This window comes from Haliotis cracherodii, unplaced genomic scaffold (assembly GCF_022045235.1).
Source record: "Haliotis cracherodii isolate W230 unplaced genomic scaffold, xgHalCrac1.p SCAF_13, whole genome shotgun sequence".
Taxonomy (NCBI): Eukaryota; Metazoa; Mollusca; class Gastropoda; order Lepetellida; family Haliotidae; genus Haliotis; species Haliotis cracherodii.
The window spans coordinates 32,715,516-32,733,403 of NW_027266268.1; the positions used below are offsets into that span (position 1 = coordinate 32,715,516).

General features: G+C 41.7%; 1 protein-coding gene across 1 annotated transcript; it reads left to right on the forward strand.

The window, feature by feature from the left end:
• The first annotated feature begins 3,148 nt into the window (after positions 1-3,148).
• On the forward strand, positions 3,149-13,974 carry LOC139458629 (uncharacterized). Its single transcript, XM_071240052.1, has 8 exons — positions 3,149-3,220; positions 4,084-4,216; positions 5,699-5,971; positions 6,179-6,195; positions 9,668-9,818; positions 10,183-10,421; positions 12,245-12,392; positions 13,805-13,974. Exons 2-8 carry the CDS (start codon positions 4,132-4,134, stop codon positions 13,972-13,974), a joined length of 1,083 nt encoding a protein of 360 aa, XP_071096153.1. The 5' UTR covers positions 3,149-3,220; positions 4,084-4,131.
• Positions 13,975-17,888: the final 3,914 nt, after the last annotated feature.

The following is a 17,888-nucleotide window of genomic DNA, read 5'->3' on the forward strand; positions in this document are numbered from 1 at the left end:
CGACGTTATAAACAATAATTATTTATGATGTCACGTCGTATTTTTCTCAACAATGAAGGTAGTTGTTTTACGCCGCACTCAGCAATATTCCAGCTATATGATGTCGGCCTGAAAATAATCGAGTCTGGACCAGACAATCCAGTGATTGATGTGTGATTGATTAAATAACCAACAGAACTACAACATGTCTGGCGCATTTAATTGTTCTATTGGTGTTCGCTGAGGCTGTGTGATAAGCCCGTTCCTGTTTCAGCTTTTCATAAATAAGTTAGTTCTTGTGCTATAAAAGAAGAGTCCAGTTGGTGTGAAGTTACATCTAGATGTAATTCACCTTCTACTTCTTATAGTTGCTGAAGATTTGATACTGTTTGGTGATGATGCTTTTTTTTTATTTCTAAAAGAATTAAATATTCTTCAACATTTCTGTGAAACTTGAAAAATTAAAAAATTGTGGTGGATCATCTCGTTTTGAGAAATGGTTTTGTAGTTGCCGTTGTTCCTTGTTACAGCTATCTGCGTTTTTGTCTTAACAATATAGCTTATAATTGGTCTAAAACGGCAGACTTGAAGCACTGCAGGCCAAGAAGGCATGGCTAAATATTTTGAGAAGTTTACTCTTTGCAACCGGTTTCACCAGATTTCTTCTTCAAACTTTGAGGAACCGATAATGCCATGATAATGTACGTTGTTGAAGTTTGGGGGTTCGAGTGAGTGAGTTTAACGCCGCTTTTAACAGTATTCCAGTTATATCACGGCGTGTCAGCTTAATGTGGGAGGAAAGGCCTAAGTGATGCAGACGTTTACCACTTCGGTGAAACCCACGAGCACGGGTATGGTGCTGACAAACCTAGAAATATAATCGGGGCGAACCGGGATTCGAACCCACAATCATAGGTTTCTGGTGTGCCCAAGGGACGCAACTCTGCACAGCGAGTCGCGGCGCTTTAGACGACTGGGCCACCGTGCCCCCCTTTAGGGTTTCGAAAAGGTAGACAAATTGGATAAGGGTCAAGTGTAGGCATGAAAACGTTTTTTCTAATCTAAAACTGTCTGCATCGAACACTGCAGTGTTAGGTGAGTGTGGCCGATACTCCATTCATGTATATGCTATAACAAGATGTGTAAAGTATTGGTCACATATTTTGACAATCCCAAAGTGTCGTTTACCTAAAAAATGTTATGATATGATGTGATTGTATGATGAACAAGGTCAGGTAAATTGTGTTACACAGCTAAGGATTTGTCTGTTTTGTTTTGTTTGTTGTTTAACGTCGCACTCAGCAATATTCCAGCTATATGACGGCGGTCTCTAAATAATCGAGGATGGACCAGAAAATCCGGTGATTGATATCATGAGCATCGATCCAGGCAATTGGGATACGATGACATGCTTCAACCAAGTCAGCGAGCCTGACCACCCGATCTCGTCCCGTTAGTCGCCTCTTACGACAAGCATAGTCGCCTTTTACCGCAAGCATGGGTTGCTGAAGACCTATTTTACCCCGGATCATCACGTATCGTGTAGATTAGGGAAAGGAGACATATAGTTATTTCAAGTGTATGGTATCAAATACGTATTTCTTTCTCTATATGTTCCAGCAACGTTTCCAGGACAACTTCCAGCAAATCTGGCACAGTGGTATACTTACAATTGCATATTGAATAAGGAATACACGATAGATAATAGGATATATATAAGACAGCCTTGTGGGGTGATCCCAATAAGTGTGCTGAGGACCGACCCCAAGGTGTTATATACCCCCACAGCTCTACTCTTATCACATTAACAATTACTTGGAAGTTGTAATTTCGGTCTCTGTTATCTGCGCTAGGCTGTCCAAGTTTACTACAGAAAAAACAGGTGGTAATAGAATAGTATCAGTATTGCCTAACAAGAGTTTATTTTAATTATGGTTTTAGATGATGGTCAAAACGTGCGCCAGCTGGTAACAAAACATTATTAATAGAACAAGGGCCGGGGCGGACGAACGCGCCGACTTTATCTGTGATTACGTAATTTACTGTTCGCGTGAATGAGCTTGCCCAGGAGCAGCCGTCATGGTCGACCAGTGGCGATAAAAACGAGAAATACTGGTCTAGCGACTTTCGAATTTTAGAATTTCCCAGTTTAAGTTTAATTTGTTAAATATATAAAAAGTGTAATGAAATATATGCACTGTAACATATAGATTATTATACGAGTATGTGTTTCATACTGATTTTACGAAACTAGTGTCAGAGTTCTTGTATTTCCCGAGCAAATAAAGAGCTTCGTAAAATTGTTTGGGACACACGTGCGAGTGTAATAACGTCTTTATTACACGGCGGCCGTCTCAGAAAAACACACTTTGTCGAATGACGTCAACAATCTTCAGCTATGGTGTCGTTTCTAGTGTGACATCATTTCGACCTTACGTCACAATACGATTCGAATGAAGTCAAAAATGACGTGCGGATGAGGCAAACGATACACTTGTGCGCGTGAAGTGATATTTGCACTAGTGCACATACCATTTTTATTAACTCGGTTATTTTTAACCATATGGGTAATAAATCCGGGTAGTGACGAAACATGACGTCATCGAATGTCTGATGTGGTCATTGGTTTGGTGACGTAATTCGCTCCACTTACTGAACGATATGTGATGTAATAGAAACCATTTAGCAGAATGACGACATCTGTTTATGTGAACCACAGGACCATGTAACAAATCATAATAATAACAAACAAACTCGCGTACGAGGCAGAAGTCTGCAAGGTTTTTTTAGTAGTAGTAGTGGTAGTAACACGGTCCTGTATATGAATTCAAAGCATACAGAATTTTACTGATATGTTTGGCCAGATATCACTGCCAAACGAATAAAACTACATTCCGTGTCCAGTGCAGTGTCATGTTCTTCTGAATATCAGTGAGGTCTACATATATCGTTTACTCAGAAAACAAATTATAAAATTATAAAACAAATTGTACGCACTATCATACAAAATTCGTCCACACATATCGCCTTAATTGTGCCACAATAGAAACATCTTCGCTCCTCGCCCAGATTAAAAATAGCCTCTTGCCGGGGTCCCGTCTATGAAAAAAGGACAACCTCTCTCTCAGCGCAAACGAATAGGTGGCCCAGTCATGCCTGACCGCGATCTGAACTCCCGTCGGTAACAAACTTAGTAACCCCATAGTGTGGGCGGGTGAGAAAGGAGACGAAGGGTACACAGGTAGGCCGGTTTGACAGTTTAACGAACTATATCTAACCAATGCTTTACAAAGGCAGTTGTTGACGAGAAGTTCATAAACGCCGTTCCTATTCAACAGTGATTACGGTTTCGGTTGCTGGGGTCGTTTCGTCTTCCGAGTACGGAAGTTATTCAGCAAAGATGTGGATCTGAATGAACCGATTATAGAAACCTGTTACTACTGATGTCGTATGTAATCTGTTGGTAGTACTTAGATTCTGAATGACATTTGTCCTCTTGTGTTAGGTGTCGAAATCTTGAAATATGTATACATTGAACCTAAAGAGTACATTTCCGACTGAAATACAGTTATGACTGGAATGCACAGGATTCGGGGCATGTACCGTATTTAATATAACAAATACCCCTGATTGTTACTGTGTGTTCGTCTGTTATTAAACCTAGTTTCCGATACATAACTCATAAACCGTTCACTATTTCTTCAAGAAATAATGTATACGAATCAGAGATGCATGCATCTAATTGGTGCCCTTTGTTTATGAGACATTTTTTTTAAATATTGTAATGTTTGTGCATATGTTGGCTACCAGGTTTAAATAGGGGTAGGGGTAGTTTTGTGACTCCACCTACTAATTTCTACCTACCAAATATGATTTAACATGTGATATGTGAATAGGTCTTATTTTACAAGTAGCAGTGTCCCCCATTAGAACAACCACCCCAACCCCAACACCCAGAAGAGCATCCCTTCTAAATGCCTTTAAACAACTTTACAAAAATCAAGGCCTCAGGGGGAATTTCTCTTAATGTGTATTTGCAAAACAAGATCATCTGGAAGGGTACAGATTGATGACATCTCGATGAATTTCATGAATTGGTTTCAGATCTGCTTGATATTGGCGCATGGCAGATTCCTTGTATTGCAGTACAAGATGACTGGTGTCGGGAGTCTGTGGCTGTTTGCAATCTGTGTGGTGATCCTGCTGTCAGGCAATGTCCATGGAAAACTACATGTTGGTATGTTGCTCGTCTTGTTTCAGAATGATATAAAGAAATGTGACTACTGCTGTTGGATAACTTGTATCAGTCCGAGCTCCCAATGATTAACAACCAATGCTGGCGACTAATGGGATTGGTTGATCAGGCTTGCTGATTTGGTTGATGCATGTCATCGTGTTGCAAATGCATGGATCAATGCTCATGATCTCAATCCCTGGATTGTCTGGTCTAGGCTTGGATTATTATTTACAGCCCCCGTCACTTAGCTGGAATTATAGCTACTGGTGGCGCTACAATCGAGCCCAGTAATTCCAGCCTCATTTGGCAAGGTGGAAACTGGACTTTTAAAGTCATCTAGTCCAGGAATTCCAGCCTAGTTCCGCAAGGGTAGAAACTGGACTTTTAAAGTCATCGGGTCCAGGAATTCCAGTCTAGTTCCGCAAGGGTAGAAACTGGACTTTTAAAGTCATCGGGTCCAGGAATTCCAGCCTAGTTCGGCAAGGGTAGAAACTGGACTTTTAAAGTCATCGGGTCCAGGAATTCCAGTCTAGTTCGGCAAGGGTAGAAACTGGACTTTTAAAGTCATCGGGTCCAGGAATTCCAGCCTAGTTCGGCAAGGGTAGAAACTGGACTTTTAAAGTCAGCGGGTCCAGGAATTCCAGCTTAGTTTGGCAAGGGTAGAAACTGGTCTTTTCAAGTCATTGGGTCCAGTAATTCCAGCCTAGTTCGGCAAGGGTAGAAACTGGACTTTTAAAGTCATTGGGTCCAGGAATTCCAGCCTAGTTCCGCAAGGGTAGAAACTGGACTTTTAAAGTCATCGGGTCCAGGAATTCCAGTCTAGTTCGGCAAGGGTAGAAACTGGACTTTTAAAGTCATCGGGTCCAGGAATTCCAGCCTAGTTCGGCAAGGGTGGAAACTGGACTTTTAAAGTCATTGGGTCCAGGAATTCCAGTCTAGTTCGGCAAGGGTAGAAACTGGACTTTTAAAGTAATCTGGTCCAGGAATTCCAGCCTAGTTCGGCAAGGGTAGAAACTGGACTTTTAAAGTCTTCGGGTCCAGGAATTCCAGCTTAGTTTGGCAAGGGTAGAAACTGGTCTTTTCAAGTCATCGGGTCCAGTAATTTCAGCCTAGTTCGGCAAGGGTAGAAACTGGACTTTTAAAGTCAGCGGGTCCAGGAATTCCAGCCTAGTTCGGCAAGGGTAGAAACTGGACTTTTAAAGTCACTTAACTCTCTTGCCTCGGGAAGGTGAGTAGACATGTTATACCATCGATTGTCGAGGATGAGCCCAAAGCGGTATTATTACCCCGATCAATGGATCATTGTGCACTCAAGGATCATTCTCATCTCCCTGGGGAGTATACAGCAAAAGCTGCCTGTTAGGCGCTAGAAGGTTAACAACCACATTGCCATCTCATCCTACCGGGTACCCATTCACAGCTAGGTGAACTGAGGCAGTCCCTGCAGTTTACTCTGTTAAATGTTGCACTGTTTCTTTCCAGTGTACATGGACACGGAGGACACCTGTAGCTACAAGGTGCACCTCGACGACGAGAACCAGTTCAAGGTGGAGCGAAGTGGCAACAGCAATGCTGACAAGAATCTGAGTGGTTACTTTCCGTGCTTCCAAGCGTTCATGTCAGGGTCCAAGGTTGTCTGTATCAACGAACAATTAGTCCACTTCTACCGATGTTCGCTGCGTCTCAAGTATTACACATTTGATGCCTCTATGACGAATGTCCCGGTCACAACAGACTACTCTGCAGAGAGGGTGAGTATGGACAGAATGTATACTGAGTGTCATAAGTTATGCAACAATTGTCACAACAGACTACTCTGCAGAGAGGGTGAGTATGGACAGAATGTATACTGAGTGTCATAAGTTATGCAACAATTGTCACAACAGACTACTCTGCAGAGAGGGTGAGTATGGACAGAATGTATACTGAGTGTCATAAGTTATGCAACAATTGTTACAACAGACTACTCTGCAGAGAGGGTGAGTATGGACAGAATGTATACTGAGTGTCATAAGTTATGCAACAATTGTCACAACAGACTGCTCTGCACAGAGAGTAAGTATGGACAGAATGTATACTGAGTGTCATAAGTTGTGCAACCATTGTGACAATATGTTTAACAGACAAGAGATTGATGAATACACAATACCATTTAGAAAGTGGTCAAATGTAACCGATGTTATATTTTGGATAACACTTTCTTAGTAAAGTACAGATTCTTGTACTTTTTTGGGTTGAGTCCCATCCGGGAACAAAACCCACACTTGCCAGAGTGAGGCACCTAATCGCCAGCACACAAAGTCAGCGATCTAACCCACTTAGCCACTGAGGCTTCCACAAAAATGAAAGTCTGACAACTGGTAGTCTAGGTCACGTACTTTGAGTACCCCTCTGACAAGTGTAAATTGGCGCGGCTCCCATCGCCAAAAGCTATGAATAGATCGCTGGCAAGTGTGGCTTCGAATCCCGGACGGGACTCAACCCAAAAAAGTACGAGAATCTGCACTTTACTAAGAAAGTGTTATCCCAAATATAACATCGGTTAGACAAGAGTGCTAAGTAAGGATCAGAATTTATGGATGAACAACTTCTTTATTACAATTAAGAGCGACGTTTCAGTGTAGGTTCTAACACCGTTATCAAGCAAGTGATAACAGAGTTACTTACTTACTTACTTACTTTGGAGATTTAACGTGCGCTTTCCGACTGATGCGTATTTCGCACACGGGCCCGGCCAGGCCATTTAATGTGTTTCCGAAAGGGGCGAAGGTGGTCTGTGCAACCCAAGAGGGGGGTTTTAAGGGTTGCTTATATAGAATTTGGGAATTTTGAGATTTGGAATAGATGCCGATGGGATTGGGGAGGAGAACTAAGGGAGCTGGGTATGGTGGATGTTTGTTTGTTTATGTGATTTTGATTTGGTAGGTTATTGTGTTTTTAGATGCGTTTTATTAGTTCCGTTTTTATTAAGAATACGCCTAAGGCCTTGAAGTTTTCTAGTTTATTTTGTGCGTTTAGTATTTCTTCTAGAGTTAGAGCCTTGTTTAGATTGAGGGTGGTTTGTAATGCGGTTCGATGTGTTAGGTAGTGTGTGCAGTGGATGAGTGCGTGTTCTGGGGTTTCTGGTTGTTTGCAGTGTGGGCAGTTACCTGTAGTGTGTTTTTTAAATTTTTTTAGGTGGTTATTTAGGTTGGTGTGTCCTGTTTGGAGTTTAGTGATTACTCTGTCGATTTTTTTGGATGGATGGAGAATTTTTGGTTTGGTTAGTGGTTTGCTGAGCACTTTTTTGATTTGGCTATTTGAGTTTAGATATAGGTTATGCCATTTTTTAGTGATTTTTTGCTTGTTTACACTTTTAATTTCTGATTTTGAGATGGGTAAGTTTAACCTTTTTTCTGGGATTTTGAGGGATAGTTTAGCTGCTTTATCGGCGTTTTCATTACCGTATATTCCTACGTGGGCGGGTATCCACAAGAAGGTTATTTGTTTGCCTGCCTTAGTTAGGTCGTTGGAGCTTTTAAGTATTTGATTTATTAATTTAGGTCGGTTTTTGGTATTTTTGTTTTGGAGGGCTTGCAGTCCACTTAGGGAGTCGGTAAGTATTAGGATTTTTTTGTGTTTTTTTTATTCTTGATTATGGAGGGCTGAGGCCATGCCCATTAGTTCTGCCGTGAATATTGATTGGTTGTTTGGGAGTCCGAAGGATTGTGTGGTTTTAGTTGGTTGTGTGGTATGGACTCCGAAACCTGTGTGTTTGGAGGTCGGATTTGAGGATCCGTCCGTGTAAATGTGACACCAATTTGGCCAATTTTCGTGTATGCATGCTAGTGTGGTAGTTTTAGCTATGTTTGGGTCGGTTTGTTTATTTATTTGGCTAGCTAGTGTTGTGTCTATTTTGGGTATTTTAAGTTTAGGGGTGAAGATATTTGATTGTTTGCAGTTTTGTTTAAGATTTTTAATTTGGTGTTCATTTAGGTAGTTTGTTATTCTTTGGGATATTGGGGTAAGTAAGGGGTGTTTACGAGCTGGAGCTTGGTTTTGGGGGCTGATGTTTTGGTTTATTAAGTTTTGGATGAGAGGGTTTGATTGGGACGCGGCCCAGAAATTTAAGCTTAGCTGTTCCCTGCGTAGACTTAGTGGCATTTCTCCTGTTAAGGCCTGAAGTGAGGTGTAGGAGGTGCCATGTTGGGTGCGTGTAATTAGTTTGAGAGCCTGATATTGTATTGAGTCAAGTTTTTTAGATAGAGAGTTGTTTAGGGTGTTGTATATGGCGCAGCCGTAGTCTAGTTTTGATCTAATTAGTGATATGTAGAGAGAGAGGAGGGTATCTTTGGATGCTCCCCAGTTAGAGCCAGTTAGGCATCTTAGGGTGTTTAGGTCTTTACTGCATTTAGTTGTTAGGTTTTGGATGTGAGCATCCCAGGTGAGATGTTCATCGAAAATAAGTCCTAAGAATTTGGTTTGTTTTTGAAATTTGATTGTTTGATTGTTTAGCTGGAGGATTGGGGAGGCAGGTTTCATGTTTTTATGTTTGAATACTATTCCTGTTGTTTTTTCTGAGTTAAGGGAGAAGCCCCATTTGTCAGCCCATTGTTGTATTTTATTAAGAGATTTTTGGAGTAAATTTTGGACCATGTTCATGCTTTTAGTGCGGATCCAGATGGCTCCATCATCCGCGAATTTTGATGTGTTTACTTTAGGGGATAGGCCCTCGAAGAGATCGTTTATCATTATATTGAAGAGGGTGGGGCTGAGTATACTGCCCTGTGGAGTACCATTTTCTAGGGGACATTGGTCCGATAGAGTTTGGTCTATACCCACGGTTATTTTACGATTGTTTAGGAAGTCCTGGATGTAGTTTATTATCTGACCTTTGAGTCCTATTTTTTTAAGTTTTTGTATTAGCCCATCGTGCCTTACCATGTCGAAAGCTTTAGAGAAGTCTAAGAAGATGCCTGTGGTATATTGTTTATTTAGTTGTCCTGTCTTAATATCTTGTTCTAGTCGGGCGAGGTTATCTAGGGTTGAGCGGCCAGGAGTGAAACAGCTTTGATCTGGGTTTATGATGTTATTTTGGGTTAAGTAATGTTGTAATCTATTTTTAGCCAGATAACAGAGTGCAGTAAGCAAGTATATATACACGTCGGAGGCAATGTTTATACAGTAGGGTAGATATACTGGAGTAGCGAAGCCTGCTGTGTACACACAAGGGCAGTGATGATGACCATGGGTGAAGTCAGTGCCATGATACAAAGGATGAAGCCAGTAATGTAAACAACGGGATTATGGCTGATTGGGGTCTTTGATGAGTTGATGGTATGCCAGGGGTATGTAATAGCCTTGGTCACGGTTGATTGAGGGCTGAAGTCTTTTGATGTTGATGGCTTCTTCTAAATGCCTATCAAAGAAGTTAGACAAGAGTGATCCACTAACTGAACGTATGTGCCGCAGATCCTGGACTGCCACACTGACACGATGGAGTGGTGTTCCAGGAGGGCTGCGAACGTGAAGATCGTGCTGGAGACCACCCTGCCAGATGCCAGGGTACAGGATGTCGCCCTCCTCCTTGATGTGGCCAGAATTACCAGTCAGGTCAGAGTTGGTGCGTTCCAGTTCTAATTTATGTCATCACATTTGTCTTAAATATTGAAACAGCCATTATTACTATCATGGTTATAATTTTGTAGTCAGTGTATGTACAAACCCAACTGCTGTAGGGGCGATGGGGTGGCCTAGTGGTTAAAGTGTTCGCCCGTCAACACTACAATGTGTGAATCCCATTTCTGGTGTCCCATGCCATAGTACTGTAGGAGTATTGCTAAAAGCAGCATAACACCATACTCAGTCACTCACCCAAGATAACTGCTTCTACACAAAGCATGCTAGATGCTTCTTAAATTATGGTAACATGCTGTCTGTCTGTCGGTCCGTCCGTCCGTCTGAGGCTCTCTTTTGTAATTTTGCAGCTTTCATGTTACATAACTGCGGAACCACACACTACCTGCAAAAGAGCAAGATGCACTTGAAGATAGTGGACAGCATCAATACCACCAGCTGTGTGAAGACATTCACATACCGTGATGTACAGGACAGCGAGAAGAGCAAGATCTGTGTGACGTTCGAGGAGTGGCCCAGGGATAGGTCATGTTCAACATACGAACTCATCATGTACCATGGTCACCCTGAACAAGGTGATGTCATAAAGGTAATCTGTCCCGATCAAGGTGATGACATATAGGTAATCTGTCCCGATCAAGGTGATGACATATAGGTAATACATCCCGATCAAGAGGATGTCATAAAGGTTATCAGTCCTGATCAAGGTGATGACATATAGGTAATCCGTCCCTATCAAGGGGATGTCATTAAGGTAATCCGTCCCGATCAAGAGGAAGTCATAAAGGTTATCAGTCCTGATCAAGGTGATGTCATAAAGGTAATCCGTCCCTATCAAGGGGATGTCATTAAGGTTATCCACCCCGATCAAGGTGATGACATATAGGTAATCTGTCCCGATCAAGGTGATGTCATAAAGGAAATCAGTCCTGATCAAGGTGATGTCATAAAGGTAATCCTTCCCTCTCAAGGGGATGTCATAAAGGTAATCTGTCCCGATCAAGGTGATGTCATAAAGGTAATCCGTCCCGATCAAGGTGATGACATAAAGGTAATCTGTCCCGATCAAGGTGATATCATAAAGGTAATCTGTCCCGATCAAGGTGATGACATAAAGGTAATCTGTCCCGATCAAGGTGATATCATAAAGGTAATCTGTCCCGTTCAAGGTGATGACATAAAGGTAATCTGTCCCGATCAAGGTGATGTCATAAAGGAAATCTGTCCCGTTCAAGGTGATGACATAAAGGTAATCCGTCCCGATCAAGGTGATATCATAAAGGTAATCTGTCCCGTTCAAGGTGATGACATAAAGGTAATCCGTCCCGATCAAGGTGATATCATAAAGGTAATCTGTCCCGTTCAAGGTGATGACATAAAGGTTATCCATCCTGATCAAGGTGATGACATAAAGGTAATCTGTCCCGATCAAGGTGATATCATAAAGGTAATCTGTCCCGTTCAAGGTGATGACATAAAGGTAATCCGTCCCGATTAAGGTGATGTCATAAAGGAAATCCGTCCTGATCAAGGTGATATCGGTGAGATGTGCCATAGTTTTATCTGCTGAGGAGGCTGAGTAATGTCCGTCCCAGGAAGGGGACTGAGTAATATCCGACCCAGTAAGGGGGCTGAATAATGTCCGTCCCAGGAAGGAGGCTGAGTAATGTCCGTCCCAGGAAGGAGGCTGAGTAATGTCCGTCCCAGGAAGGAGGCTGAGTTATGTCCGTCCCAGGAAGGAGGCTGAGTAATGTCCGTCCCAGGAAGGAGGCTTAGTAATGTCCGTCCCAGGAAGGAGGCTGAGTAATGTCCGTCCCAGGAAGGGGACTGAGTAATGTCCGTCCCAGGAAGGAGGCTGAGTAATGTCCGTCCCAGGAAGGAGGCTGAGTTATGTCCGTCCCAGGAAGGGGGCTGAGTTATGTCCGTCCCAGGAAGGGGGCTGAGTAATGTCCGTCCCAGGAAGGGGGCTGGGTAATATCCGTCCCAGGAAGGGGGCTGAATAATGTCCGTCCCAGGAAGGGGCCTGAGTAATGTCTGTCCCAGGAAGGGGGCTTAGTAATGTCTGTCCCAGGAAGGGGGCTGAGTTATGTCCGTCCCAGGAAAGGGGCTTAGTAATGTCCGTCCCAGGAAGGGGGCTGGGTAATATCCGTCCCAGGAAGGGGGCTGAATAATGTCCGTCCCAGGAAGGGGCCTGAGTAATGTCTGTCCCAGGAAGGGGGCTGAGTTATGTCCATCCCAGGAAAGGGGCTTAGTAATGTCCGTCCCAGGAAGGGGGCTGAGTAATGTCCGTCCAAGGAAGGGGGCCGAGTAATGTCCGTCCCAGGAAGGGGGCCGAGTAATGTCCGTCCAAGGAAGGGGGCCGAGTAATATCCGTCCCAGGAAGGAGGCTGAGTCTGATGTCATCTGTTGCAGAGTGTCAAATGCTCTGAGCCAATGCCAGAAGATTTCTGTACTGATGGAGAGGAGGTATCTTTCAAGGCCATCCGCACCGGCCCCGTGGACAAAGACAAACATGGCTTCTATATCAAGATATGGGACAACTATGACCTCAGTGAGAAAGGTGAGATCACAGTGACCAGCAGGAGGCAGGCTTCAGGTGACTTCATGACTCAAGAGGGGCGGTCGGGTAGCCTCGTGGTTAAAGCGTTCGCTCGTCACACCGAAGACCTGGGTTCGAATCCTGACATGGGTACAATGTGTCAAGCTCCTTTTCTGGTGTCCCCCGCTGTGATATTGCTAAAATATTGCTAAAAGCGGCGTAAAACAAAACTCACTCACTCACTCATGACTCAAGTACTGGTCGAAGCAAAAATGATCAGGTTGTCAGGCCACTGATTTCTCTGATTGCATGTCATTGTACCCAATGGCATGAGACGTTTGTTCCGCTGACAGTTATAAGTTAAGCCTGGTCAGACTTCAGGGCTTGATTTAAGGAATTAGTTTAACTTGCAGCAGGTATATGTGGACATGAAAACTAAGTTGCACCAAACAAAACCAGATGTCACCCTGGGCCAAAAATTATCAGAATTGAAACAGGCTGGTCTGCTGCCAGTGTCACTTAGATTAATGACAATTGCAGCAAAACATAATAGCAACATTGGCACACTATTCTAAATACTCACAGTTTGACGACGTCAAGCCCAAGAAAGTGTGACAAATTACAGGGACTAGTGATGTAATTTAGTAATAAACCTTGAGTGTGTTCAAAAATTATTTTTTTATTTTTTGTGGGTACAAATAAGGGTCAGGCTGACACAAATATGAGATTTGTTTACATGCTCTTGGTGCATGTACATATGAATATTGCATTTTTTAAAAATCAGTTGCACTGGTGCATGCTTTGCAAAGCTGAATCATAGTATTGGAGTTAAGATCATCTTAGCGCTAAGATCGTTTTGTACAAGTGGGCCCTAGACTTGATATTAAATTCTGGCTGCTGTGATATAGCTGGAATGTTGCCGAGTGTGATATAGCTCGAATATTGCCGAGTGTGATATAGCTTGAATATTGCCGAGTGTGATATGGCTGGAATATTGCCGAGTGTGATATAGCTAGAATATTGCCGAGTGTGATATAGCTGGAATATTGCCGAGTGTGATATAGCTTGAATATTGCCGAGTGTGATATAGCTGGAATATTGCCGAGTGTGATATAGCTGGAATATTGCCGAGTGTGATATAGCTGGAATATTGCCGAGTGTGATATAGCTGGAATATTGCCAAGTGTGATATAGCTGGAATATTGCCGAGTGTGATATAGCTGGAATATTGCCGAGTGTGATATAGCTGGAATATTGCCGAGTGTGATATAGCTGGAATATTGCCGAGTGCGATATAGCTGGAATATTGCTGAGTGTGATATAGCTGGAATATTGCCGAGTGTGAAATAGCTGGAATATTGCCGAGCGTGGCATAGAAAAACATTTGTTCACGTTGTAAGTGATGTATTTATGATTCCATTGTTTGTTTGCAGGTGGGGGCTTGAGTGTAGGAGCCATCGTCTGGATCTGTTTTGGTGTCTTTGCAGCTATTACCATCATAGTTTCCGTGATCATATGCAAGTGTAGGGGGGGCAGGGGTGGGGGCGGGGGCGGTTGGTCCATGCCGTCTCTCCCTAGTTTCGATTTTGATGATGATGACTAGTCCACGACTAGCTTCAAGTTTCTGTGAAGACTATGAAACCAGTATGTGGATTGAATGTCAACATTGGCTAGGTCAGTATGTGGATTGAATGTCAACATTCGATAGATCAGTATGTGGATTGAATGTCAACATTGGCTAGATCAGTATGTGGATTGAATGTCAACATTGGCCAGATCAGTATGTGGATTGAATGTCAACATTGGCTAGATCAGTATGTGGTTTGAATGTCAAAACTGGGTGGATCAGTATGTGGATTGAATGTCAACATTGGCTATATCAGTATGTGGATTGAATGTCAACATTGGCTATATCAGTCTGTGGATTCAATGTCAACATTGGATAGATCTGTATGTGGATTGAATGTCAACATTGGATAGATCAGTAAGTTGATTGAATGTCAACATTGGATAGATCAGTAAGTGGATTGAATGTCAACATTGGCTATATTAGTATGTGGATTGAATGTCAACATTGGATATATCAGTCTGTGGATTGAATGTCAACATTGGATAGATCTGTATGTGGATTGAATGTCAACATTGGATAGGTCAGTACATGGATTGAATGTCAACATTTGCCAGATCAGTACATGGATTGAATGTCAACATTTGCCAGATCCGTATGTGGATTGAATGTCAACATTGGCCAGCTACGTATGTGGATTGAATGTCAACATTGGCTAGATCAGTATGTGGATTGAATTTCGATATGGATAGATGAGTATATGGATTGAATGGCAACAGTGAATAGATCAGTATGTCGATTGAATGTCGACATTGGATAGATGATTACATGGATTGAATGGCAACAGTGAATAGATCAGTATGTGGATTGAATGTCAACATTGGATAGATCAGTATGTGTATTGAATGTCAACAGTGGGTAGATCAGAATGTGGATTGAATGGCAACAGTGGATAGATCAGTATATGTATTGAATGTCAACATTGGATAGATCAGTATATGGAGTGAATGTCAACTCTGGCTAAATGTGTATGTGAATTAGATTACTGTAGCAAAATATTGAATGGATGACTATTATCGCCAGATCAATATGCAGCTTGTATTTGGACCGATTGTTTTTATGATTTTGAAAGATTTACCATTGTTATCAACTTTGATAGAACTACTGTTAATAGTTAACATTAATCTCTGTTTCCAAATTATTTCAGTGTTCTTATATTTATATAATCTTTTTAAAACCTGTCCATACATTGCATAGGCTGTGATAATTTACAACCCACCTTTCTGCTCAAATATATATAATTACTCAATGGTTAACTTTCGCCTTATCTGAGTTTGACATTATATGTGTGGACAATCAATAATGTGGTCACCTGTTACTTAGTCATTTATATTATATATACTGATAGGAAAAAGAAAGGGAACACCTAGCAATAAAACCAAATAATGTTTACTTCAGTGTTCAATAAAACTCATTCATGTATGACATGATAGTACTAAATGATCCTGTGGGAAATGAAATTCTCAAAACCAAAATGCATAACTTACTTCATTATACATGTACATAATATTAAATGTGTACATGTATTGTATCAATAAATCAGCCACTTAGTGAAATATTCGCACCTTATCAATTCACCGTAATGACAATCAATGGTGATCATCCTGGTGATATGTAACATCAGATGGATATATGCATTGTAACACATGCCCTCGTTACTCATCCCTTATATCTTTCCATCAGTACATCAATGACCATGTGATATATGGTCTATATCAATGATGATGTGATATATGGTCTATATCAATGATGATATGAGTATATATTGAACAAAATGAGTTTGGGATCAGGAAATATTTTTATGTGCCGTACATATTTAGAGAATCTCTGTCTTCATGACAAAAATCCCTAAAAATTTCTCCTTTTTTGTACAGTAAAAATGAAATATCATTGAATATATATATATATGATATACTTCACTAGTGTACAGTAGCACATATATAAAGAAATTCACAAATAGTCACACAACACGAACAGTTCTCCCTGAAGATAAGGTTGAAACATGTATATAATGATATATACATGGTTTTATTTAATACTTTGCTTGCATTGGTCTTAATGATGTTGTGGACTTGTTTGTTCGAGAAAATTGAGAGGCAGCAAAATCAATGTCAAATCCTTTACTCCAATAGGAGACCTCTCTGTGTGAAGATCTTAGTACACGTCAATAGATCACGTCAAGTGAATATTTCTGGGACAAAAGTGAAGTGTCATTGTCATAATCGAAATGTTGAAATTAGATTTCCCTAGATTCTATGGACCTCTTCATGTTTGTTGTGGATGAGGTCAGATTGTGGGGAACTATCAATGTCAAAGACCATGTGATTGGTTGGTTGGTTGGTTGGTTGATTAACGCCGCACTCAGCAATATTCCACCTATATGACGGCGGTCTGTAAATAATCGAGTCTGGACCAGACAATCCAGTGATTAATATCATGAGCATCGATCCACACAGTTTGGATCAATGACATGCATCAACCAAGTCAGCGAGCCTGACCACCCGATCCCGTTAGTCGCCTTTTACGACAAGCGTAGTCACCTTTTACGGCAAGCATGGGTTGCTGAAGACCTATTCTTCAGCAACCCATGCTTGCCGTATAAGGTGACAGTGACACATACTGTTTATAACTCATTGTATTGCTGCTCACTTCAGTTGTGGGCCAGAGTCTTTGTATTGTCTGACTGGACCCTCTACCTCATGTGAACAAAGTCCAAAGTCTCCATGTTACACTGTATCTATGGAATAGCCTACATCAGGTACATTTACGTCTGTGATTTTCTCACCATGACTGTTTACAGCAATAAATTTCAATTTATTTCTTGGTGTTCATCGACTTATATTTTAGAGTGAGTGAGTGAGTGAGTGAGTTTGATTTTACGCCGCTTTTAGCAATATTCCAGCAATATCACGGCGGGGGACACCAGAAATGGGCTTCACACATTGTACCCATGTCGGGAATCGAACCCGGGTCTTCGGCGTGACGAGCGAACGCTTTAACCACTAGGCTACCTGACTGCCCTTATATGTTGAAAGAAATGATGGGACACTATCAGTTTATGATGCAATATTCCAGCTTTTTGACGACGGCCTGTAAAATAATCTAGTCAAACCAGGTGATGATTTTGGGTCTTTGTTCATATGTTGTTTAATGCCGCACTCAGTGATATTCCAGTAATCAGATAGTGGCCTGTAAATAATCAAGTCTGGACTAGACAAACCAGTCCGGGTGCAATGACAACAAAGTCACAGCGCCTGAATGTCTGATCCATTAATTAGCCTCATATGACCCACATATAATGCTGGGGACCTTTTCGAACCCATCTTCTCGAGGCAAGGGAGTTAACTGACAATAAAAGTTTCCACCCTTGCCAAACTAGGCTGGAATTCCAGAACTATATTTTGGCTAACGAAATTGACATCCGGTTTGTAATCTGCTGTGCAGATTTCATTCAATTGCAGGATTTGCAAAGCATGTGTATCGTCAACTAGGTGTCGACAGATATTTTGCAAATCTTGTCATGGTTTTAATCAAGGTGCTCAACTGATTTGATGCATTTCATGAGGTAAGACCCATTTTATTACAATATAAAACTGGATTATCAATCTTGACAGGGCCTCACCATTTTGTTTGAAGTAAATGCAAGTGATACGAGAGGTGGAATCTGATTGGTCAGTTGGAGGGACATAGAAGGGGCATAACTCCTAATAGCCACTGGCGGCGCTACGATAGAAATTCCATCCTAGTTCGGATTTTTATGGTCAGTCGATGCCCTTGCCTCAGGAAGATGTTTCGAACCCTGGTCATCCTTCCTTCTTCAAAGACAACAAACAAACATCTACTTTCTTTCTGACTTTATCATTGGTTCAAGTTACAGTTCCCAGTATCTG